The following is a 26,721-nucleotide window of genomic DNA, read 5'->3' on the forward strand; positions in this document are numbered from 1 at the left end:
AGAGTTAGTCAACCAGTTTGATATGAAATATATTAGGAGAATTACTTGATTTTTCGGCTAGCTATTACGATATGTTAATTTAATAGTTTGATTTTGCATTGTTTCTTTAGTTTTTTGAAGAATAACTTTTGCTATATATATATATGAATATAACATATATCGTCGTTTTTAAATATTAGTTTGTTACGTTTAGCCTATGAGTCTTTCTTTTTTGTGCTCTGCCAATACCCATAAATTTTTAGAAACGACCCTGCTTTTTACACCCTTAAACTAAAACAGCTCATATTATTCACCAATAAAAAAAAGGTGTAGAAATAATAATAAAACAAAAGGAGCTATGAATTACACATATTAACATGCTTGGTTAACTTGAATTTGCATTTTACTTTGTCAATGACTCCAACAAAGACTATTTTCATATTCAAATATTTCCCGGTGTACATTTAAAATGGGAAAGATGAAGTAACAAGGGCAACGGCCAAGCAAATTTCTATTACATTATAAATATTTACTGGACTTATAAAATTCGTAATTTTAATATTTAAATACTAGGATATTAATTTTATACTTTTGCTAAAATAATTATGGCAACTATTTTCATATTCAAATATTTTACCAATTCTTGTAAAAAATTAATCATTTCATTAATAAATTGTTATTGGATCTTAATATCCTATGGGTTTTATTTTCTATTTTAATTAAGACAAATAAAAGTATTTCTATAGAACTATCAAAATATCCGGGAGTAGTTTATTACAGTAAAAAAATTTTAAAAAAATTACTTCAACATATACGCATTACACGAAATCACGAATTCTTTTTGGTTTAGCATTTTCCTCCTTTTTATAATACGGAGTAGTTTATTAATTATTACAGTACATTGTTTATTGTTACCACTTACTAGGGAGGGCGGTCAATGATTTTTCCAGGAAAAAGTATCCTAACAAACTTGATTCCATTAAATGACCCAATCATAACCCACCACGTGGGCAATTGGTATTGGAAATAACTCTGTTCATTCTCTCTCGTTATTTATGTGAGTGAAGAAAGGATGCGTTCCCACACACATACACATACATATATATATATATATATCGTTGTTACACACACAACTCCACTGCTAAATATGCTACTCATAATGGAGTTTTTCCCTCACATCACATTTACTTAAAATAGAAACACTAGAACCTTCCTTCCTACAAACCATAGTTATTCTTACAATTTATTATTTAAAAAAAAAATCAAAATCTCCTTCACAAAATAACAATAATAATACTTGAAAATATGTATACTCTGCTATATACATATACATACATTTATATATAATAATAATAATAATAATAATAATCAGTAGACTCAACGCCGTTAATTAATCAGAATTACAAATCCTATCGTTTTTTTAAGCTCTACTTCAACCTTCTACAAGCTTTCACCAGGACAGGTATACTTTACTACTTTTACTACACTACTAGCTGATAATTATTTATTGATTTATTTTCCATTTATGTACTGATATATATAATGTTATATATATATATTGCTATTGCTATATATCGATATTGATTACTCTGTTGTTGTTTAGTTTTGTAATGGATTTACGTCACGAATTTGCATATATATATATATATATATACGACTTCCAAATCTGTCTAGAAATTGTGTGTATCAAGTTAAATTTTATTAGTAATTACCTGTAAACCGTTGGTATTGATGACGTGGCAATGACGTCATCTGTCATCAACAATGCTGGTTACTTATCGGATACATACAATAGTCAATAGTAAGAAACTGGAAGTTTGATTCACGGATTGGAAGTTCGATACGCACGATAGCTGAATTTAACGAAGTTTGATACATTTTCGTGCGTTTAGGGAGTGTTTGGCTAGCTATTTTTATGGCCTATTGGTTTGGTGAAATTTTATAAAGCTAATAAGCTCATTTTTAACAGATTATGTGGTCATTAAATTGAGTTTAATGCTTATTTGACGTCATAAGCTCGTATTAAGTAGTTTATTTCATGCCATTGACTCATAAGCCGCTAAAAATGAGCTAATGATTTTATTGCTTGTTTGACGTCATAAGGCTGTATTAAGTAGTTTATTTCATGCCTTTGACTCATTAGCTGTTAAAACTGAGCTTATGAGTTTATTGCTTATTTGACGTCATAAGCTTGTATTACCTCTTTTAGTTACTTGTTCAGGATGATCTAGCTTTTTGAAGTCATTATTTGTGCAGTTGAGCAATCGTATGAAGAAGGTTCAGTTATTATCATTGTTGGTTCTTTATCTTCTTTGTGTTGACACACATTTTGAATGTATTCTTATTAAGTAGGATATCACAACTTGTCATTTTGAGATTTTTCAAGTACATGAATTTGTGAACGTTAGGTGAACTTTTCATGCATCTGGTTTCATACTACTTGTTGGATATTGAATTATTTGTTTTGTAGAGACTATAGTCATTGTTTCGTTTAGCAGACCTGACAAATTTAAGTTTAAGTGTATGTTGCCGTTGTTGATGTTGATCTATTATTGGTTTTGTCTAGCATTTTCTTAATTATTGATACCATTTGGCTTCCGGTGATACTTTTGTAATGACTTCATATTCTATTTGGGTTCAAGCTTTTGGTTGACTGTTTCCTGTTAGAAGTGACTTTCTGCTGTTCATTTTTTTGTTTATGACAATGATAATAAATATAATATATATATAATGTTGGTGTAGGATGAGCCGAAAAAGAAAAGAGAGAGGTGATATTGATCCCGAACTTGAGGATTGTAGTTACAACTATTACAAGGAACTCAGGGATGCAGAATTAAAAGTCTGGCAATCGGAAAATGTTATAAAATGCCCATATTGTACGAATAGTAGAGAATACAGTTACAGTGACCTTGTTAGGCATGCAAATCGGATTGTGATAGAATCTAAGAGTGCTGGGTTTAAAGAAAAGGCTAGACATATGGGATTAGTGAAGTACTTAGAGCGGAACCCTGTTTCTACATTGAAGTGTTCAGAACCACCTAGTGAAAGACAGAGCAAGCTAAAAGTTACTGTCACTCCGATGCAAAAAGCTAAGGAAGAGTTATCTGTTAACATCAGTCCAAAGAATAAGATTAAGGAAGATATACTTCTTAGCACCATTCTAATGCAAAAACCTAAAGGAGAGCTATTTGTTAGCACTACCCAAAAGCAAAAAGGTAACGAAGAACTATATGTTTGGCCCTGGATAGCTGTGGTTGCCAACATTCATGTTGAATGCAGAGGTGGTAAGTATGTTGGTGACGGTGGAAAAAAGCTAAAAGATGAGTGGATAACACAAGGGTACAATCCACACAAAGTTGTTCCGTTGTGGAATCGGCACGGTCATACTGGACTTGCTGTGGTTGAATTTGGGAGAAGCTGGGATGGATTGGACCATATGATGAGGTTCGTGAAGGCATTTGAGGTAAACAAGCACGGCAGGAAAGATTGGCAAGACAAAACAAGGTTCAAAGATGACAAGTTGTATGCATGGATTGCTGGAGACGAAGATTACAACTCTTGTGGTCTTATTGGTTATCATCTTAAGAAAAATGGAGATTTAAAGACACTTGCTGAAATTCAACAAGGCGAAGAAGCAAAAAACTCGATGCTTCTTATGGGTTTGAAAACTATTATAGAGGAGAAGGACAAACGAGGTGAAGAAATTCAAAGTGAAATAAGCAAGACAGATTCACATCTGGTTACTGTTGTGAAACAAAAAGAAGTTATGACTGCAAACTTCAATAGAGGTGCTAGTTTACAGAGTATTTTTTGAAGTTACCAATACATGTATAATCATTTGTTTTCTAATACTAGTTTATATCTGATTTAGAAATGGAAATGATGCGTGCGAAGACCAAGGAGCAGCTTGTGAAGATTGACAGGGACCATCAACTGAGAAGAGCGCAGTTGGAAAACCGAGAAAGGGAATTGAAAGAACGTGAAGCTAAAAGTGAAAGTGAGAAAAGGAAGCTTGATTATGAAAAGAAATTGGTACCAAGATTTGTGTAATATATATTTGATTTTGTTTTATAAATGTTAATATACATTTAACTTGACAAATTTGTTTGCTCTTTTTGAAGAACGAAATGGCAATTTTGGAACAGAAAAAGGCGGAAGAAAGAATGGTGAAGTTAGCCGATGAGCAGAAGGTTCATTACAAACCTTTTCCCTTAAATTGTTTGTGTTAGGACTGAGGATAAGCATATCTTGGCAACATATGATATTAATTTATCTAAACATGACAGAAAGAAAAGGAAAATCTTCACCAACAAATCATTGAATTTCAAAAGATGCTTGATGAGAAGCAACGTTTGGAGCTAGAAATCAACCAAAAGAAAGGTGCTTTAAAAGTGATGAAACACATGACTGATGAACATGAAGCCGAACAGAAGAGGATTCAAGAAGAACTAGAAGAAAAAGAAGAGGAACTTGAAGCTCGGATGGATCTTTATCAAACCTTAATCATCAAAGAACGTAAAACGAATGATGAGTTACAGGATGCACGTAAAGAATTAATTTCTGTGAGTTGTTTCTCACTATCCACATTCTAAACCTTGTTAAGCGATACATTAGTCATTTATATCTACCTTTTCATCACGGATTAAACAGGGTTTGAAGAAACCTGTTGCACGTGCCATTATTGGTGTGAAGAGAATGGGTGAGCTTGATCCAAAGCCTTTTACCGATGCTGGTAAAAAACTTGGTTCTGGTAAAGATGAGGTAGAGAGTATGATAAAGCTGGTGTCTTTATGGGAGGATCGTCTCAGGGATCCAAGCTGGCATCCTTTTAAGGTCATCATTGTTGGAGAGAAGTGTGAGGTATGGATTCATCATCTCTTCAGCTCATGGTCATATCAATTGCATCTTTTTTTCCCATATAATTCTGATCAACATGTCTAGCTTAACTTCAAGAGCTTATGAGATGAGATTATTCATGTTCTCTTTGTTATAAAGTTAGGGTGTCATAAATTGCCGATTTTTGTTGGTTGATTAAGAGTGGATGTGTGATTGATATAATTGTCGGGGTCTATGTATATGGTTAATTGGTTATTGATCTTTGTACGGAGTATGTATGTGATAAAGAATGAAAATAGAGTGACCATTTTTTCCATCTATACCAATTACTAGGCTGGCATATATCATGCTGATCGTCCCAAATTGGTAATATATCAGTTTAACTTGATTTTAAGTTTGCAACCATAATCGATTTTATCAGATATCAAATTTGTGATCGAAATTTCTTTGGGGAATATGTGATTGACAAAAATTGTGAAATTTTGATGGATCATTTTATCTGTTTTGGCTTTAGTAGATCTTAGTCTTAGTTTCTACATTTATCTCCATTATATATCATAAAGATCTCTTTATGTGATTAGAATAGCAAAGTTCTGTCTTCAAACATTAAGTTGCTGTCTGATAGATAAATGCTGAAAACACTTCAGGGATCTTTTAATAACTTTAGGCCGTATATTCGGTAACAATTCCAATTATAAGTCCCACTTACTTACTAGAAGGGGAAATAAATACAGGACTCAACAAATGGCAACCTAAGAATATAAATTCAAATATGCGTGATAATTATAGCACAACTACAAAGATAAGATTTGTTTCCTTTCTGATTTATTAACTTATTATAATGGTGTGTCAAACATGGTTCTCCAGGAGATACTCGATGAAGAAGACGAGAAGATAGCAAGCCTGAAGTTGGAGTATGGCGAGGATATATGTGATGCTGTTGTGACGGCTCTGAAAGAATTGAATGAGTACAACCCGAGTGGCAGATATCCGTTGCCGGAGCTTTGGAATTTCAAAGAGAACAGAAAGGCAACCTTGAAAGAGGGTGTTGAATGTATACTCAAAAAGTGGAAGTTACACAAACGCAAAAAAATTTGAAGATTGCAGCGCTGGGAAGTTGGTGACTTAAATTCTTTTCTGAATATGATTCAGAATCATATAATTACAGGTTTACAGCATAGTGACATGACTTGGATGCTGTGTATATATTGACGGTAATGATGTGTCCGTTGTTTTCATCTTCCATCATGGGTGATGAGCCTTTGGTAGTTTGGTTGCATATTATATAAGTATAGATATAAGAATATATGTAGACTCTCAGTTTGACCGATGTTCTTTAGGTAACCATTGTTTCAGGTATAAGTTTTCATCTCATCAATATTTGGATTTTACTTGTCTTGGTAGTATCAGTTTTTATGACTTGCCTTTCTCACCGCTGTTGTATGCTAATGACTTACTTTCTTGGTAGTATCAGGTTTTATGATTTCAAGTAAGTTTTAACTCAAATGACTTGCCTTTGTTGCCGCTTATGCGATCAGATATTTGATCTGCAAAGTCATTTTCTCCACTGTCAGAATTTGCCATGCTCTTCTTAGCATGTTTCTCACTAGGCACCCCACACCTGGGTGCAGATACAACAAAACAATACTTACTACTTGAATTTACACCAATCATCTCACGTAATATTTTCTTCTATTTTTATACCAAAGGAACTCCAAGGACTTCACACCTTGCAAATAGAATCCGCATTAACCTTGATATTTGAAAACAGTTTCATTCCGCTTCTTCAAATGTTAAAACAAGTCACAACAATAATACTCTTGAGCGCTTTCTTCTTTTTGCTATCCATCCCCGCATGTTCATGAATTTCGAGCTTGTCTTTAACATAAAAAACAAAGAGCCGGTTAGTGTTTACCAATGTACTATTCTCATTCTAGTCAGCCAAGGCCACCTCGCACAAGCTTAATAAATGATCAACTGACTCTTCCCAATAGTTGCATAAGACATATATAGTGTCACCAAAACAACATGGTTATGAGCTTGAAGAGCAATTAAGGTTGAAATCCAATCCATGGCCGTTCTCCAGATATGCATATTACACTTGTTTGGTATTTATGTAGAGCATTCAAAGATGAAACTATTACTGCCTAGCATGAACTCCTTAACTGATCTGACAGACATATCTGTGTTGTTTCCTCCCATCCATGTCCAGCTATCCTCTTTGTTAACCAATCTAACATTATTGAGCACCCTATGAACCTATTGCCAGCCCTACACACACCTCTTTTCTTTTTTCACTTTGAATAACAAGGGGTATCTATCTTTCAGTGGCTTGTTACCAGCCCAAACATCCAACCAAAATCAGATACAATTACCGTTACCCACTACTCCATTTAACAGCTGACCCAACCCTTTACCCGCTATCTTCACATTCTCAATTGCCTTCACAATCGAACACTAAACCCCAGGAACATACTTATTACACGGGAGGGCTGCTCCACAGCCACATTGACAGTAGGCAATATTTGCGGCTTTCGATTTACATATCCCAAGTCCACGTACCCATACTAATCGGTAGAGCCACCTTATAAGAAGTGAGATAAGCACAGACCATTTTGATTCAAATTAACACCTTTTATAATACCCCACTGTTAACCATACCAGTCAGCCTCCATTACCAAAATGGACAAAAGGAAAGGTGAAATCGGGTCATTTAAACGCATCCTTTTAAAATATTGGAATTCCAAACGTTGGGGATCCATTAACTAAAATTAAGGATCTAGCCGAGGACAAAATTCCTAGTATCCACTTACACCATTTTTCCGAGAAACCCATGAGATATATAATCGACAAAAGAAAACTCCGTTGTCATAAGCCTTGGCAAAATCGATCTTAGATATAAATGCCCCCACTTCCTCTTCTTGATCCATGACTATGAGATGACTTCATTCAACACAAGTGGTCAATCCAAAATAAATCGGTCACTTAAAAATATTAATTGATTACAGGAGATAATGGAACCGAAAATAACTTTTAATAATCAGTTGGTCGGTAGCCTGGTTCACATAATTTCTTGAAATCCGATGAAATTGGAATTTGAATTTTCAAATCATATCATGTTTCGTTGGCATAATGGAATTCAAGTTCCATTCTATTACTTGTTTGGTTCATGGAGAAAAATGAATTGGAACCTTCAACTTCCATCATACGAAAAATTTAAGATTCTTTGGCAAATTAGATTGAAAGTTTTGAATTCCACTTAATTCAAAATTTGTTAAAATAACTCATGTATAAACGTTATAACTATTAATATCTATGAGTGAGTTTTCTCGTCCAACACATCATCTATAATACCTTATAAAGCAAATTGGATTCCTCCATTAACTTAATTAAGAACCTGATAAGACAAAAATACCCTTAAATAATCTTCCTTGCTAAGCACTCTTTCACGTGATATACCAACTATGCCCTTCAACCATTTTCGTCTCTAGCAAAGTAAAACCCTATCAACGCAAACTGCATTCGTCCCTTAACTTAATTAAGAACCTGATAAGACAAAAATGCCCTTAAATAATCTTCCTTGCTAAACACCCTCTCATGTGATATACCAACTATGCCCTTCAACCATTTTCGTCTCTAGCAAAGTAAAACCCTATCAACGCCACCACCAGATTGTCTTCCCCACCACCGCCGCATTGCGCGGGTACCATGCTCGTTTAATGATAAATGATAGGGGTTTCTCATCGAAGGTTTAAATTGAGTATCTATTCGGCGAGAGCTCTGTAACACATACACGATTAAGACAGCATATGCTCTAGAGAAAGAGGTAAAATGTTCGATTCGCATCTCATGCAAAGGCCGGAGATCCTTTTCCATACAGGTAGATACTGGGCCGGAGGTCCTTTTCCATATAGGTAGATACTGGAATAAGCCTCTCTATCTTGCTACAGGTAAGATATGTCTACATTTTAAACTCCCCATATACCGTCGTATTGGGGCCTAAAACCGTGTAAGACAATGGTAGGCAATTCCTTTCCTTTTATATTATTGTTTTTTTTTTTATAGAAATTCATTATTTTATAAAAATTATTAGTATTTTATTTAAAAAAATTTTTGTTTTTCAAAAAATACTAATATTGTTATAACACCCACAAGATATATATTAAGTAGGTATGAATAGGAAAAGTTATATTGTAATAATTACGAGTATCTGCAATGAAGATAGTATCGAGATCAGTTATATACAAGAAATCAAGGATGCTGTTTGGGATTGTGGAAGTGATAAATCCCCGGGCCCAGATGGGTTCACTTTTGGCTTTTTAAAGAGATTCTGGTCCACCTTACAAGACAGACTTTATTGCCGTTATTTCCGAATTCTTTGACAAAGGTGAAATCCCTGGGCTGCAATTCTCTTCATAACACTTATCCCAAAAGTCGCCTCTCCTCTGTTGGTTAGTGAATTTCGTCCCATAAGTCTTATTGGTGTCATATATAAGATTACTATATAGATTGTATAATACAAAAATTTGAATATGCCTCATACATGATTCATGAGTATGAAATAAATTATGGTTAAAGTAAACAGATGATCGAAACTAAGTTGTATTAAACAATAATGATAAATATAATATATGTTTAGTTAAAGTTTTGGATTTACATTAAATTTTTACAATCACATCAAAATCGGAACTTGTAAGCATAGTGGATGACGGCAAATAGGCTTAGATTTCAGACCGTAAACTCAAAATTTGAAGCATGCATGTTAATAACTTATTATAAGTAATATAAGTAAGAGAAGTTCAAGAAAATGAGAAAAGAAAATTAAAAAAAACTAATTAAATAAAATAAATATAAAAACTTGATTTACATATGTCGATCAAAGATTACGTCACGTATCGCTTCAAAATATCGCAATCATGCTTTAGTGTATTGATAGATATACATAAACTTGGGGTATAAAAAATATATAAACTTGAGGGAAACATCGACAAAATTTAATTATACGAATTAGACATATATACAATTTTAGACAAATATATTTAAAAATAAATGATGTCGTAGATAAATTATGATTGTAATTAGAATTCCAAGAGCTTTCCTTATTATGTAAAATACGTATATATTTTATTTTATATTATAGATAATAATAAAATAAGATTATTATTATTATTATTATTATAAATTATAAATTTTAATTTGATTCAAATTTACCAATAAACTAAAACAGGATTAAGATGTTCTTTAAACGACATGTGGTGTAATCTTTGAGAGACACGTGTCTTTTTAATTAATTTATTTTATTAAGTTAGCTCTTTTAATTGTATATGGATTTAATTTCCTTATTAGACTTAGAATTAAACTCCAACTCTGGCTTATAAATACAGAATACATTACAACCTTATTTGATTGATCGTTTTTTCACTAATAAAATTGTCTATTTTTCCTTTTCAATTGTTCAACTCCTATTACTTATATTACATATAATAAGTTATTAACATGAAGACTCTAAAAATTTGAGTTTTATTATAATATAGATTCGATCATTGGTTTGCTTTAACCACAATATATTTCATATTCATGAATCATGTATGTGACATATTCGAATTTCTTTATGATACAATCTATATAGCTACCGTACATTGTACGGGTATTAGGATTAGTAAGTTTATTTAAAAGGACACTTGTCGTTTAAAGAATGCGCCATGTGTCTATTAAACAATATTTCAATCCTGTTTTAGTATATTGGTAGATTGCTAAAATTTTGGCTTCTCCTATTGCAATGCTCATTGATGACTTGGTTGACCCGGTTCAATCCGCTTTCATTAAAAATCGTCAGATTCTTGATGGGCCATGATCTTGAATGAAGTGATCAAGTCATTCAAATCAAAAAAGAAAAAAGCCATGTTTTTTAAGGTGGATATCGCGAAGGCTTATGACTCATTAAGCTGGGAGTATCTTTTTTCGATTCTCAAATTTATGGGCTTTGGAGACAAAAGTGTAGGATGGCTAAATGCTTGGCTTACTTCTGCAAGATTTATATGGTAGGGAGCTATAGGCGAATCAGCTTTGCACTCTTTGTGATCATGTTAAACTTGTCACGATAGCTAATACTCCAGATAGATGGAAATGGAGCTGTGGTAACATGGATTGGTTTTCTGTTAATGGGCTGCGTGAACACTTGGACCATTTGAATCTTCCTAGCCATCATGTTCCAACATGTTGGAATAGGATTGCTCCTCGTAAGGTCAACATCCATGTGTGGCGTTTGTTTAAGGACAGACTTCCTACTAGACTAAACTTATGTTTTCGTGGGGTCGATAACATTTCTATAATATGCCCATTATGCTTCAATGGTATTGAGACTTCTTTTCACATCTTTACGGTTTGTGATATTGTCAAGATGGCTAGACATACCCCTGCCATACCACCTTTCTCCATGTGATTTCCTCGATGCCATTGATCATTCCCAAATGAGTCCAACTAAAAAGGCTGTTATTGGCTTAATCATCTTTGCTACATGGTGGGATAGAAACGAGACTGTCTTCCAACCTCACAAAAAAAAGGGCGAAACCATTGGCGGACTCGATCATAAGCATCTCCTACGAGTGGTACAATCGCAGACAGAAGAAGAAACTCATACGATGGGACGAATGGATTAAAAATCCATTATTGGTGTTATGATGTGTTATTGCTTCTAATTTGTACAGGTGGTTCATCACAATTTCTTGGAACTAGAATTGGTCATATTGTGTTTCGCTTTCTTGTAATTTTGAATCTCTTGTACTCATTGCTAGATATTTTGAATCATCTTCCATTTTAATATTATACTATTTTCTGTTGAAAAAAAAAAATATCTTTAAGAATCTTTAGATATCATTACTATTGAAATATATGCGTAGCCAAGGATTTGTGGGTAATAATCCTTAGCCAAGGATATGTTTTTAGAATATCTGAAGTATTTTTTTTTGTTTTTATGTGTATAAATTATGTAAGGATATGTGATGATGTGAAAAATGTAATGATATGTAAAGATATTTATATGGTTTTAGGTAAATTTAAAAAGGAATAAGTATCCTAGAATGTAACAAACTTTGGACAAATGTCTATAGTAGGATATAACTAAAGTTTTGTGTATTGTATGTAAACAACTTTAAAAAATGTTTATTGTATGTAAGAAAATATACGTGGCAACCATATAGAGGTGTCACTTGTCTGATTTTAATTGGTCGAATACATTTTCTTACATATAATAAACATTATTTTCGAGTTGTTTATATACAATACACACAACTTTAGTTATTTACTACTATAGACATTCGTTCAAAGTTTGTTACATTACAAGATACTTATCCCATTTAAAAAATTGGAAAGATTTATAAGGATTTTGAGGATTTTTAAGAATATCATGTGACAGCCTAAAAACACCTAAGAACGTCCATAACATTAGAGATAACCTTAACATTGAAGATAACTTTATAATAAAGTCATTTTATAATTACTTTTCAACGCAACAATCTTTCTTATTCCATTAAATGACCCAATCTTAATCCGCCAGGTGGCATCGGTATTGGAAATTCCAAATTCGAATTGAAAATTGAAAATAACATATACATACATAGTTACATACATAGACATACAGACATGTATGTATATTGTACATACTGCTAATCATAATAGAGAATTCCCCTCACGATCATTTTTACTATTAATAGTTACAATAAGGCCTGTGCTTATAGGCAAGCCGTCCTCAGGACTTCTTGCTTGCCACGTCAGCATCACATTTCTCAGGACTCTCCTCAGAACCCTCACTACCTATAAGGATAGCTTCTTCAGAACTTCTTCACCACATTATCAATTCTTTTAACATTTTTTATAACTATATATATATATTTAACATTAAAACACACTTAATTAATTGAAAAAACACATTTTATTATAAAACCACAATTATTTATAACGACAACAACACGATAACATAAATAAAAAAAAACACATTACAACATTTATTTAAAAAGTTACGATAATTATAATAAAAACATTAATAAAACATCATCAACGTTGACGGTAATTTTCCGGGAGGTTCCAAACATGTTCCACTAGAGCATTGTGAAGTTGATGGTGCATCCTTCTATCACGTGAACCAGACACGTTATTGTTTGATTCTTCTTCGTTACAAAGATTAAAAATGACGCCTGCGATCTCTGGATTAAATAGCGTGTTCATTTGTGTAACAGTGTTAGAAAGGAAATTGAATTCATCACTTGCTGATGATGGAGTAGACATAATTTGGGTGGTGTTTGAAATGAAATGTTTGTGTGTTAAAATGAAATGAGAAGTTTGTTTGATGAATTGTTTGTGTGTTAAAATGAGAATAAGGTTAGTGTTTAAATAGGAAAAATAAATATGTTACCGTTGAAGAGAAAAAATAAAAAATAAAAAACGAGTAACTAACGGCTACAAACGGTCCCACCTTGGACGTCCTCGAGCTTCTTGGCGAAGAACAAGTAGAGGGACGCAGCGAAAAGGACGATCAAGGCTTATACACCGTCCGCGTCTTGGCAGCTTGGGACGCTACTCAAGACGGTGTATAAGCACCGGCCTAATACACTACAAAAGTAGAAACTTCCTTCAAGTCCCAACCACCACCTTACTTCTATTTATTAATCCGATCATTTTTACTCATGATCAAAATATATACTTGAACACGGTTATATTTCTCTCCTACATATAATCCGATGATCATTTACAAAATTACAACGCCATTAAAAAGTAGTTAAATTAAATACCCTAACGTTTCTTAAGTTGTACTGCGACAGTGCAACCTCTAACGAGCTTTCTCCAGAAGAGGTATACTTAACTACTTTTACTACACTACCAGCTCATAATTACAGTTTATTTATTTATTTATTTTTATTTTTTGTTATGGATGTACGTTTGGTTATGTTACTTAGGAATTGCGCCAAAATGTGTCCGACTTTGTCATCTTTCTGCTATAGTGTGTATCGGACTTTCAAATCTGTTTCAAGTTAATAACTTTTATTATTTGTGCCGATTTTGGGTTAGCCCACTTGGTTTGGAAGTCGGATACGTACAATAGCCAAACTTAACAAAGTTAATTAGATGAGTTTTTTTTTTTCATACATTGAGTGGCTGTTTGGCTAGTTATTTTTATGGTGTATTGGTTAATTTAATGAAGTTCTGAAAAGCCAGTACTTAAGCTCATTTTTAACAGCTAATTAGTAGGTTGTCAAATTAAGTTTATTTCTTATTTGACGTCATAAGCTCAATTTGACAACCCTAATTAGTTTTCTTCATACCTTTCCTTCCAATTATAAGCTCGATTTGCGTTTTTCTAGTTGTTTTTTCAGGATGATCTACTGTTTTTATGCCCTTATTTATTTGTGCAGTCGAACAATCTTATTAATTAGGCCGGTTTAGTTGTTATCTTTGTTGGTTCTTTATCTTCTTTGTGTTGACACCACTCCAATTTGGTACAATGTAATTTAATCATATTAAGCAGGATATCGCAACTCCAATGTGGCTCGCTTGTCATTTTGAGATCCTGCAAGTACATGAATATATGAATGTTATGAACTCATGAATGAATTAAGGATGGGGGCGTAGGCCGGTGCCCCCACTCTAATTTGGTACAATGTAATTTTTTATATATTAAGTGTATATTTGTAATTTGCCTCGAAAAAAATGAAAATAAATAGAGAATACATACAAATGTCACATTCATTGTCATAAGTCTCATAGTTGGTTTCGAATAGAATTGTTGAAGAAAGTGTATTTTATGTTTGGGTAAGTGTGTAAATGTGTAACATAAATATCATAGCCGTATGTGCAAATTTATTCTCTTCAAATTATTATAATAAATGTTTATCTCAAATAACTAATAATAATCACAATAGTCATGTAGGAAAGATATGTACAAGTTAATTATTTCATCAATTATCATATATTTGATACAATATATATATACTCGTATCATATTTCGATAAACGTATTTTATGTTTAATATAACGCAACTCCTCGGCCACCACATGCTCTAAAATTAGACCGAGGGTCCCATACCTCGCTTTAACCTAAGCTAAACTCGACCTTCTCAACACCAACCTTTGATAATTTGATTTAACCCAACGTTGAGGAACAATATTCTTTTAGCGACCCATTTTATCTATTTTCGGGATAGGGCCTTTTTCTTTTACCTTCTCGGAGACGGATCCGATAAGTATGACAAATGACTTCTAAATTTTCCCCCGTGTAAAAAAAAAAAATCTGCCTCCGTCCCTAGGTGAACTTATTATGCATCTGCTTCTATGTTTTTCAACTTAAAAGAGCTCTTCAACTTGTTGGATGTTGGATTTAGTTACTTTCTAATGTCGTTTTTCATTTAGCTGCTGTTGATGTTAATCTGTTATTGATTTTGACTGTTTTTTTTTTGTTGTTGTAATGACTATATCTATGTGAGATCAACCTCTTGGTCGAAACTTAGAAGTGATTTTCGGCTGCTCGTTTGTGTGTTTGATAAATATATATTGTATATTAAAAGTTTGGCAATCAGAAGAGGTTTTAAAATGCCCGTATTGTAGTAGCAGTAGAGAATACAGTTACAGTGACCTTGTTAGGCATGCGAATCGGATTGTGAAAGAATCAAAGAGTGCCGGGTTCAGAGAAATGGCTAGACATCAAGGATTAGTAAAGTACTTAGAGCGGAAGCATTTTTCCACATTCAAGTGTTCAGAACTAATTAGTGAAAGAAAGAGCAAGTCGAAAGTTACTGCAACTGGAATGCAAAAAGCTACGGAAAGAGATAATTATTCGCACCACTCAAAGGCAAATGTAACGAAGAGCTAATTGTTAGCACCACCCAAAAGCAAAAAGGTCATGAAGAACTATTTGTTTGGCCTTAGATTGCTGTGGTTGCCAACATTCATGTTGAATGCAGAGGTGGTAAGTATGTTGGTGACGGTGGAAAAAAGCTAAAAGATGAGTGGATAACACAAGGGTACAATCCACACAAAGTTGTTCCGTTGTGGAATCGGCACGGTCATACTGGACTTGCCGTGGTTGAATTTGGGAGAAGCTGGGATGGATTGGACCATATGATGAGGTTTGTGAAGGCATTTGAGGTAAACAGGCACGACAGGAAAGACTGGCAAGATAAAACAAGGTCCAAAGATGACAAGCTGTATGCATGGATTGCAAGAGATGAAGATTACAACTCTTGTGGTATTGTTGGTAATTATCTTAAGAAAAATGGAGATTTAAAGACTCTTTCTGATATTCATAAAGATGAAAAAGCAAAAGACTCGATGCTTCTTATGGGTTTGAAGACTATTATAGAGGAAAAGGATGAACGTGGTGAAGAAATTCAAACTGCAATTAGCAAGACAGATTCACATCTGGTTACTGTTATGAAAGAAAAAGAAGTTATGACTGTAAACTTCAATAGAGGTGTTTGTTTACAGAGTATTATTTCTTGAAGTTACTAATATATGAATAACCATTTGTCTTCTAATGGTTGTTTATTCCTGATTAGATTTGGAAATGATGCGCGCAAAGACCAAGGAGCAGCTTGTGAAGATTGACAGGGACCATCAACTGAGAAGAGAGGAGTTGGAAGAACAAGAAAAGAAATTGAGAGAACGTGAAGCTAAAAGTGAAAGTGAGAAAAGGCAACTTGAGTATGATAAGAAATTGGTACTGAGATTTGTTTAACATATGTTTGATATACATTTAAGCTGACATACTAATTTCTTTTCTGTCTTTTTGAAGAATGAAATTGCAATTTTGGAGCAGAAGAAAGAATGGTGAAGTTAGCCGAGGTTCAGAAGGTTCGTTACAAACCTTTTCCCTTATGTGGTGTGTGTTAGGATAAATATATCTTGGGAACAATATGATATTAATTCACTAAAACATGACAGAAAGAAAAGGAAAATCTTCACCATTAAATCATTGAAAATCAAAAGATGCTTGATGAGAAGCAACGTTTGGAGCTAGAAATCAACCAAAAGAAAGGTGCTTTAAAAGTGATGAAACACATGACTGAAGAATATGAAGCCAAACGGAAGAGGATTCAAGAAGAACTAGAAGAAAAAGAAGAGGAACTCGAAGCTCAGATGGATCTTTATCAAACCTTAATCATCAAAGAACGTAAAACGAATGATGAGTTGCAGGATGCACGTAAAGAATTAATTTCTGTGAGTTGTTTCTCACTATTCAAGTTCTCAACCTTGTTAAGCAATACATTAGTCATTTATATCTACCTTTTCATCCCGGATTAAACAGGGGTTGAAGAAACCTGTTGCACGTGCCATTATTGGTGTGAAGGAAATGGGTAAGCTTGATGAAAAGCCTTTCAATGATGCTGGTAAGAAACTAAGGTTGTCATCTTTATGGGAAGATCGTCTCAGGGATCCAAGCTGGCACCCCTTTAAGGTCATCAGTGTTGGAGAGAAGTGTGAGGTATGCAATTCGTTGTCTTTAAATATTGTAGTCATTTCAATTGCATCTTTTTATCGAAAATTTTTTCGAAACGGACTTATTTCAAGGGTGTTTTGTCAAACAAGTTTTGGAAAAAAAAAATTTATCAAACAAGTCAAACCGGTATTTGAAATACCGGATTCAAACTTCTCGGTCAAATCCGGTATTTGAAATACCGGATTCAAAATACCCGGTCAAATCCGGTATTTGAAATACCAGTTTCAAAAAGGGAAGTTTGAATCCGGTATTTCAAATACCGGACTCGAAAGATGATGTGACAGAGCAGACCAGCAGACAGAGCAGACAGAGAGAGACAGAGTGAATAGTGGTACGGTAGTACAGTGGTCAAATGCACGTTTCTCGAAACCGGTATTTGAAAAACCGGTTTCGATGAAACCCTAATACGTGTCATGTCGTGGTGAAACCCTAATATGCTAGGTTAACTTAATTAGATTTTTGTTGTATATATATAGTATGTGATGGCTTCTTCAGATAACATTAACAAACATTTTCAGATAACATTTCAAACACTTTAAAAAAAAAACAAACATTTTCAGATAACATTTCAAACACTTTCAAAACAAATGGCTTCTTCTTCATCATTCAAACCCATTGTAGTTCAGTTAGTATGGGATGATCAAGTATCATTCATAAATGGAATCCTTCAAAATACAGATCCATCGAAAAGAAGAAGTTTTCCCATTTTCCACATGATGACTTATTCACAAATCTGTGATATAATTTACAGTTGTTTTGGTGTTTCAAAACAACAGTTCAAACTGCAATTATATTTGTGGTATGAATTTAAGGGTGTTCCTTTTAGGAACTTAATTACGGATGATAATACTTTGGCAATGATTTATCATCTCGGTGAAGCGCAATTTGAAGTGATGTTCGAGCCTACTTTTACAAACCAGTTGTTAAGCTTGAATCAAAGCCAATGTTATTTCCAAGGAAGTAACGAACCAGAAGATAACGAAGATGATGCAGGCAATGACAATGACGATGATGAAGACAATGACGATGAAGACGATGAACATGTTCAAGATCATGAAATTGACCCAATGGTTGGTGGATCAAGCGACGAGGCACCTTATACAAGTGATGATACCATCGACGCATATAGCGTTGATGGGGATGTATCTGGAGATGAAGAAGAAGAAGGGGCTCATGCACAAGGTCCTTTGGAGCATGAAGAACTTGTTAATCTTGAAGATGATAATGAAGATCGTCTAATGCCATTCAATGAAGTTCAAGAAGATGTGAAATTTTGGTCGCCGGATAGAAATGTGATAGAAAAAGGAATGTTTTTTCAGAGCAAGGCGGAGCTTATACACGCTGTTAGGCTTTGGAACATAAGAGAAAACAGGGAACTTATTGTTATGAATACAAGGCCAACGTTTTGGAAAGCACAGTGCATGACCAGGGGAAGAATTATCGTGGTGTTTTGGACCGGGTCCCGTGTAGGTGGCTTGTAGCTGGATCTAACAAAAACAGATTAGGATTGTTTCAGATCACAAAGTGGGTGGAGAGTCACAATTGTTATGGAGAAGTGATATCTAATAACAATCGTTGTATGACAGCAAGTATGATTGCTTCTGAAATTTTGTCACAAGTGCGGGAGGATTTAACTTTAAAAGTTAGATAGATCCAGGCCCAAGTAAAAACAACGTTCAATGTTGATGTGAGCTACGCCAAGGCGTGGAATGCAAGAAGGTTAGCAATTGAAAGGTTGTATGGAACTTGGCCGAGTAACTTTGATGCACTGCCCAAGTATGTTGCTGAATTACAACGTGCTAACCCAGACACTGTTGTGGAATGGCTCCATTCTCCAACCAGTTCAAGCCATATACATACATTCAAGTATGTATTTTGGGCATTTGGACCAGCAATTAGGGCATTCCAACGTTGTATTCCGGTGATCTTTGTCGATGGCACTCATTTGAAAGGCAGCTACAAAGGTAAGTTGCTAACTGTAGTGACAAAGAACGCCAATGGACAACTATTGCCGGTCGCTTATGGCTTGGTTGATGAAGAGTCTAATGAAAGTTGGGGATGGTTTCTAAATCTCTTTGAAGAGCATGTTGGGTCGCAGAGGCAAGGAGATTTGTGTATCATTTCAGACCGTCACCAAGGCATTCTTAATGCAGTGAGCCAAATTAATGGGTGGCATCATCGGTATTGTTTGAGGCACATTTGTAGCAACGTCAACTCGCACTTCAAGAACAGGAGAATCAAGAATCTGGCTTGGGTTATCGGTTCCACCTCCCAATCATCCAAGTATACTTGGGTGATAAACACAATCAAAGGTGAAGATGATGCTGTTTGGCCGTATTTGAGGAACATTGGTTTGGACAAGTGGACTCTAAGGCACGACTCGGCGCTTCGTCGTTGGGGTAACTTAACGACAAACATTGCCGAGTGCCAAAACAATATCCTTGGTAAGGCTCGAATGTTACCTATTAGAGCTTTAATTGAGAGCACTTTTACTTGGACAAGAGACCATTTTGTCAGCCAATACCGGAAGGCAAGTAGCTGGAACCCACCACTAGCTCGCAAAATGTGGCAGGTTTATCAGATGCGTGAACGAGCGTCAACAAGCCATAGAGTGGAAGTGTTTGATGAACGAACAGGTAATTACACGGTCAGAACAAACCAAAGAAATGCAGAAGGCGAGTACACATACAATGTTGTCATGGGGGAGAATAGGAAAAAATGCTCTTGTGGAGCTTGGCAGCATCAAAGGTTTCCATGTTCTCATGCCATTGCTGTTTGCGGGTATAGACAAGAGAGAGCTGCTAATCTTCCAAGTAAAAGGTACACAACTAGGACATGGATAAATCAGTATAATGCTGCACTTTCTCCCCTTCGAGAGGTGAATTACTGGGCGCCGGTAGATTGGCAGATTCAGGGAGACCCTGATAAACTGGTCACCCAAAGGGGTAGGAGACGCACCAGACGGTACCGGAATGAGATGGATGAGAGTTCTACGAGTAGATCTTCAACCTCAAGACAACAAGCTAGATGTGGTATTTGCGGTCAATTGGGCCATAACAGGAAGACATGCCCTGAAATTTGAATATGTCATGCCATGTAATTTCAACCTCAATTAAAATGTTTTGATGGTTTGTTTTACCTGAAATTAAAATTTCTCTTTGTATTGATGAATTTAAAATTTAGGTTTGTTTTTTCCTGAATTCCTAATCTGTTTTTAATTGGTTATCTGTTTTTAATTGGTTCCAACATGAAATAAAAACACATTTTATTGATAACGTTAACAATACATTAACAACACATTTTAATTGGTTATCTGTTTTGAGTAAAATACAAAGTAAACATAACAATACATTAAAAAAATATTAAAAAATATATACATACGTAAAAATTGAAAAAAAACTATTTAATTGGGATATAAGCCAAAATCTTATAACCATCATTAAAAACTATGTTTGTTTTTACGTCATCCTTGTATTTTATGTTCATTTATTTTGAAACTGGTTTTTGAAATACCGGTTTCGAACTTAGTACCCATTACCCCTATTCACGATCATATCAACCTGACAGAAACCTGCAGTATCCGGTTTTTGAAAAACCGGATTCAAAAAGCAACATTGATTAAGCCTGTTGTCTTCAGGTGATGTGACAGGTCTGTTGACTGGCTACAGTGGTCGCGTGCATCAATTTCGAAACCGGTATTCCAAATCCCGGTTCTAAATATAGTATATATATATATAACTCGGGTGTTTAAGCATTTGTAACATATATATCCGACATCTAAAAACCCATAACGATTTGTAAGTTATGGCTTCCTCATCGTCATCTGACCCATCATCACCTCCTACGGTAACATTTCATGCATTGAAAGCGCAATGTAAAGAAGATATAAGCGACGGGTATGAACTTTACTTGAAAATTAATGACTGTAAGCTGCTTATGGAACAAAGGAAGCTCGAACATAAGAAGAAAATAAAAGAAATAAGCAAAAAGGGCATCGGAATGATTATAAGTGAAGAAATGCATAAGGATTATCTTGAGACGACATTACCAAGTATCGACGAAATAACATCTGAACTTGAGAAAATGTTAAAGTTGGTTAACAAAAAAATCGACTTGGCGACAATTTACAAATTGGAAGCTGAAGACGGTTTCAGTTAAAAAGTTTATGTAGTATTTCAAATATGTATTATGTTTATTTAAGTTTACGTATTCCATTTATCTTTTATTTCAAATATGTATTATGTTTATTTAAGTTTATGGTTTCAGTTAAAGGTGCTTTTTTTTTAATAATTCAATTAAACAATATTATTAAAAAAATATATTTATTTATAAAATATACAGATAGTTATTAACACAAACCTAACAAAGAATTACAAGAAAAATATAATTTATCTATGCCCCCCAGTTCCACATCCCGGTGGATTGCCACGTTCTCGGTTACTTCTTCTTGGTTCGAACACGTCTTCCTCTTCTTCTCCTTCATCATTTGCCAGATTTGTAGCTGGCAGTTGACAAGAACCAATATAAGGAGAGAAGTCTTGCATTGGATAAGGAGAAATGTTTCGAGCCGGTGGACCAGATCCGTAGTAAAAATCAGGATTAAAATGATGTGGAGGGAGATCAAACAGATTAGTTGGTCCTGCATTTTGGGTATAATAACTCGGGGTTTGAAAGCTACCCATGAAGAAATTACCAGGGAACATTTGATGGGTTGCTGAAGTCGAGGCTCCAGCCTGTGGGTTACCCGGTTGGTAACTTTGAAACCCTGAATTGGGTGTCGGCCTAAACACAGTTTGGGTATTGAAACTGGAAGGACCACCTACCCAATTAGAAGGACCAGCACTTGAAGGAGCTTGATAACTTTGGGAGGGAGGCATTTCAAATGGCTGTGGCTCAGGAAACTGCCAATTTTGAGACGAATAATTCATTCGTTCTTCCTGTTGAGTCAACGAAAATGTCTCCCTCGTTATTGTTCTAAAATCCCCAAACAAGTGACTTATCTGCGGATTTGCTTCTTGTTGTTGACGAGCTCGCTCGTCAACCTGTACCAAACTGTCTTGCTGCGCACATTTAAATATTAGTAACAAATAAATATTTAATAATAGTAAGGTTTATTTAACAAAAAAACACTTACATAAAACTGTTGGGTAACGCCCCATTGAGGGTACTGGCCTGGAGGCTGTTGCTGACCGGGCTTACCGACTGTTAAGACGGTACGCTCCAAATACCACTGCATATACCCCGGTGCACAGGTGGCCCCTCGGTCTCCCTGGTGGATCCGCTGCGCCCGGTTGTTCCACTGGTCGATATAGTCGGCATGTACTTCACAGTAATCGACCCTCGCTTTTCGCATTTTGATGAGGGTCTTATGCTGTGTTGGGGCCACCAAAGCATCATTATCAGGAATGGCTTGTATCAAGCCGAACTGTCTAGCAACTCTATCTGCTAGATGGAACTCCACTTCCTCCCAACAAATCAAGGGGCCCATGTATCTCCATATGCTTCGCCCAGTCTTACAACTCGCGGGGAGTATGTTGATGAAGTTGTTATACGGAGTCCATTCAAACTGCATTAATTAAAAAGTATTCAAAGATATTAACATATTATAACTTAGAGATTAATAAGTAAATATAACTTAAAACGTATTAAAACATATTAATTATTACCTGGTCAGGTGTTAGCGCATTGAAAAAAGAACGAAACGAAATTATACAGTGTCCCGGTGTATCACGATTTGAGTGGTCTCCACACCACTTGTTTGCTAAACAGCTTCCGTATTCATACACCTCTTCTTCTTCTTCTCCGTCATCCGGTTTGAATGGCGTGACTCGTGGGGCAATGCGTGGAAATCTTTCCCACGCCCAGTACTGCAACAACAACAAGGGTCCATCAATGCCTTGTCTAGTAGGCCAAGTCCCCTTAGACAAATTCCTATACAAACAACAAAGGGTCGCTGAACCCCAGCTCCTTCGACCCGCTATGCTCAGGTCTCCCAGAAACGGCAAATAGTTAAGACTAACATCATAGCTGTTAGAATCAGGAAAAAGCTGCGAACCAATAAGAGCTAGAATAACTCGTCTAGCCATTTGTTGGCAACGCTCGTCATCATTCGGGTCCCAATGTTCAAAAGTAATCGTACCCGCCAACCGATTAAACTTCATCCGACCTTTGCGCAAGTCGTCATCTTCCGGGTAAATACCCAGATACTCCTGACACAAATTCTTCCAATACTCAACATTTCGGGTCTCTGTAACCCACTTACCACACACCGGTGGTCCCTGTATGGGTAAACCCCATATCACCTGCACATCTTGCAAGGTGACAGTCGCTTCACCGATAGGAAAGTGAAACGTGTTGGTTTCAGGACGCCATCGCTCAGCCAACGCGATGATCAAAGAATGATCAAGTTGGCATGTATATGACTGGAAGAGTTCGTAAAACCCAGCACTCCTGATATAACGTACAACCTCGTCGGCCACACCATCTTGCATTAGTCTGTTAAGCCCTCCATCACCTCTTCTGCAACGTGGCTCTTCTGTGAGGGCACGGTCATGCGAGATGTTGTATGACCGGTGTTCATCTGCAGCTTGTAGCCACAACAACTCTGGGTTTCTGGGAACACAGCTAACATTGATAGAGGCCATTTTTTGTTTATGAAAATACTGCTTTGATAAATTGTTTGTTGCTTGTTGCTTGTTTATGAAAAATATATGTTTTTGTGTGATCATCTATGAGGAAAATATGCATGTATATATACAATACATAGACTGCTACGTTGCATGGGTTTTTTTTGTCTGAACTTGAAACCGGTTTTGGAATTACCGGATTCATAGTCATCTCGTACTGTTCCTACTGCCATCTTTCTGCACCTCTGAACCAAGGTCACATCACATCAACCAGGGTATCACCAGGCATCGACACGTGTTAGGGTTTGGTTGAATCCGGCATTTCAAAAACCGGACTCAAAACACTGTCTCTGCACGTCTGTCTGTATGTCTGTCGCGCCACTGTACCACCTTCCACCTCTGTACCACCACTGTCCCCTCACTCTGTCTCTCTTGTCACATCACGTTTGAGTCCGGTATTTGAAATACCGGATTCAATATTCCTTTTTGAAACCGGTATTTCAAATACCGGATTTGACCGGGTATTTTGAATCCGGTATTTCAAATACCGGATTTGACCGGGAAGTTTTAATCCGGTATTTCAAATACCGGTTTGACTTGTTTGATAAATTTTTTTTTTCCAAAACTTGTTTGACAAAACACCCTTGAAATAAGTCCGTTTCGAAAAATTTTTCTCTTTTTATCCCATATAACTCTAATTAACTTGTCTAGCATAACTTTAAAGAGCTTATGAGATGAGATTATTCATGTTCTCTTTGTTAAACAGTTATTTCCGTCTGCATCATAAATTGCCGTCTTTTGTTGGTATTAAGAGTTGATGGAAATAGTGTGATTGATGTAATTGTCATTGTCTATGCCTATGGTTGTTGATCTTTGTATGGAGTACATATCTGAAATGTATGAAAACAAAGTGACCGTTTTTTCCATCTATACCAAATACTGGGAGCCATATATCATATCGATCTGTCCCAAATTGGTAATTTATCAGTTAACTTCATTTTAATTTGCCACCATAAGCGATTGATATTAGTGTCAGACTACAAGTTTGTGATCGACAATTCTGTGGTGAATATGTAATTGAAAAAAAGTGTGAAATTTAGCTGGATCATTTTATCCCTTTTTTTTAGTTAGATGACTTAGATCTTAGTATAAGTTTCTGCATTCATCTTTATTATATATCATAAAGATCTCTTTATTTGATAAGAATGTCAAAGTTCTGTCTTCAAGCATAGAGTTATTTGCTAATAAATAAAAGCTGAAAACACTTCAAAAACATGAATCTTTTAATAACTATATTCAGTAACAATTCCAGTGAGCAACATGGTTTGGATTAGTGGTAAACACCTTAGCCTCTGGAGACAGAGGTCATGGGTTCAATCCTCATCCCATGTAAAGGTTGGAGGGCCTTTTCTACCATTTAGGGCCCAACAAATGGCAACCTTAGAATATAAATACAAATATGCTTGATAATCATAACACAACTACAAAGACAAGGTTTGTTTCCTTTCTGAGTTATTAGCTTATTATAATGGTGTGTCAAACATGGTTCTCCAGGAGATACTCGATGAAGGAGACGAGAAGATAACAAGCCTGAGGATGGAGTATGGAGAGGGAATATGTGATGCCGTTGTGACGTCTCTGAAAGAACTGAACGAGTACAACCCGAGTGGCAGATATCCCTTGTCCGAGCTTTGGAATTTTAAAGAGAAGAGAAAGGCATCCTTGAAAGAGGGTGTTGAATTCATTCTCAGGCAGTGGAGAAAAGGCAAAAAGAATTGAAGACAATTGCAGCTGGGAAGTTGGTGACTTTAATTCTTTTGTGAGTATAATTCAGAATCATATAATCAGAGGTTTACGACATTGTGACATGACATGGACCAATTTCAATTATTATTATTATAATTATAGATGTTGTGTATATATCTACGGTAATCACGTGTCCGTTGGTTTCATCTTCCATCATGGGTGATGAGCCTTTGGTTGCATATTATACAAGTATAAATATAAGAACATATGTAGACTCTCAGTTTGTCTGATGTTCTTTAGGTAACTATTGTTTCAGGTGTAAGGTTTCATCTCATTATTTTTCAAAATTCACCATTCTTGGTAGTATCAGGTTTTATGATTTCAACTTTTCAAGCAAGTATCAATTGAAATGCTATTAACTTGCCTTTCTCACCACTGTTGTATGCATGTTAACCATCAGATATTTGATCTGTAAACTCATTATCTCCAATGTCCGATTAAAATTCTTTTTATCCGTTAGCTTCTGTGAACATATCCAATGACGGTATCGAGTATATTTTTGTGTGGATTTGGCATGAAGAACTGCTGAAGTAGGGGCACCTATCCATAAATCACAATGGATGATGCCGATCATTCTCGCCCATTTGGTCAGCCACTTCATTACCTTATGGCTTATCTTCAGACGGTTTCATGAAGTTTATTCACTAAACAATTTTTCTTTTTGGTTTTTTTTTGCACCAAAGACAATAATGCTAATAAAGTTGGTAGTGAAGTAAAACCTTCTTTTGGTAAGTTGATAGATTTGGCTATTCTATATTTTGTAGGATTTACAAATGATGAGTTGAGACAACACCAAAATAAAGATCGCAGGAAAGTTTGTAACTTTGGATAGTGTTTTTACATTGCAACACATGATTTACAAATGATGAGTTGAACTCAGATAGTGTTTTTACTTGGTTAAATGTCTTAATAATAGGAATATAGTTATTGCGCTAGTCTAAGCACTATATATATAACAAGGAAGGAGGGGGGGGGGGGGGGGGGGGGG

The 26,721-nt window shown here is 35.3% G+C and overlaps 1 protein-coding gene and 1 pseudogene across 1 annotated transcript; both read left to right on the forward strand.

Annotated features, from left to right (window-relative positions):
- The first annotated feature begins 2,722 nt into the window (after window positions 1–2,722).
- LOC122594385 (protein INVOLVED IN DE NOVO 2-like) lies at window positions 2,723–6,166 on the forward strand. Its single transcript, XM_043766849.1, has 6 exons — window positions 2,723–3,767; window positions 3,851–4,011; window positions 4,101–4,169; window positions 4,266–4,541; window positions 4,630–4,839; window positions 5,683–6,166. Exons 1-6 carry the CDS (start codon window positions 2,723–2,725, stop codon window positions 5,911–5,913), a joined length of 1,992 nt encoding a protein of 663 aa, XP_043622784.1. The 3' UTR covers window positions 5,914–6,166.
- Window positions 6,167–13,000: 6,834 nt separating this feature from the next.
- LOC122590891 lies at window positions 13,001–25,706 on the forward strand (annotated as a pseudogene).
- Window positions 25,707–26,721: the final 1,015 nt, after the last annotated feature.

The sequence above is a fragment of the Erigeron canadensis genome, chromosome 3 (genome assembly GCF_010389155.1).
Source record: "Erigeron canadensis isolate Cc75 chromosome 3, C_canadensis_v1, whole genome shotgun sequence".
NCBI lineage: Eukaryota > Viridiplantae > Streptophyta > Magnoliopsida > Asterales > Asteraceae > Erigeron > Erigeron canadensis.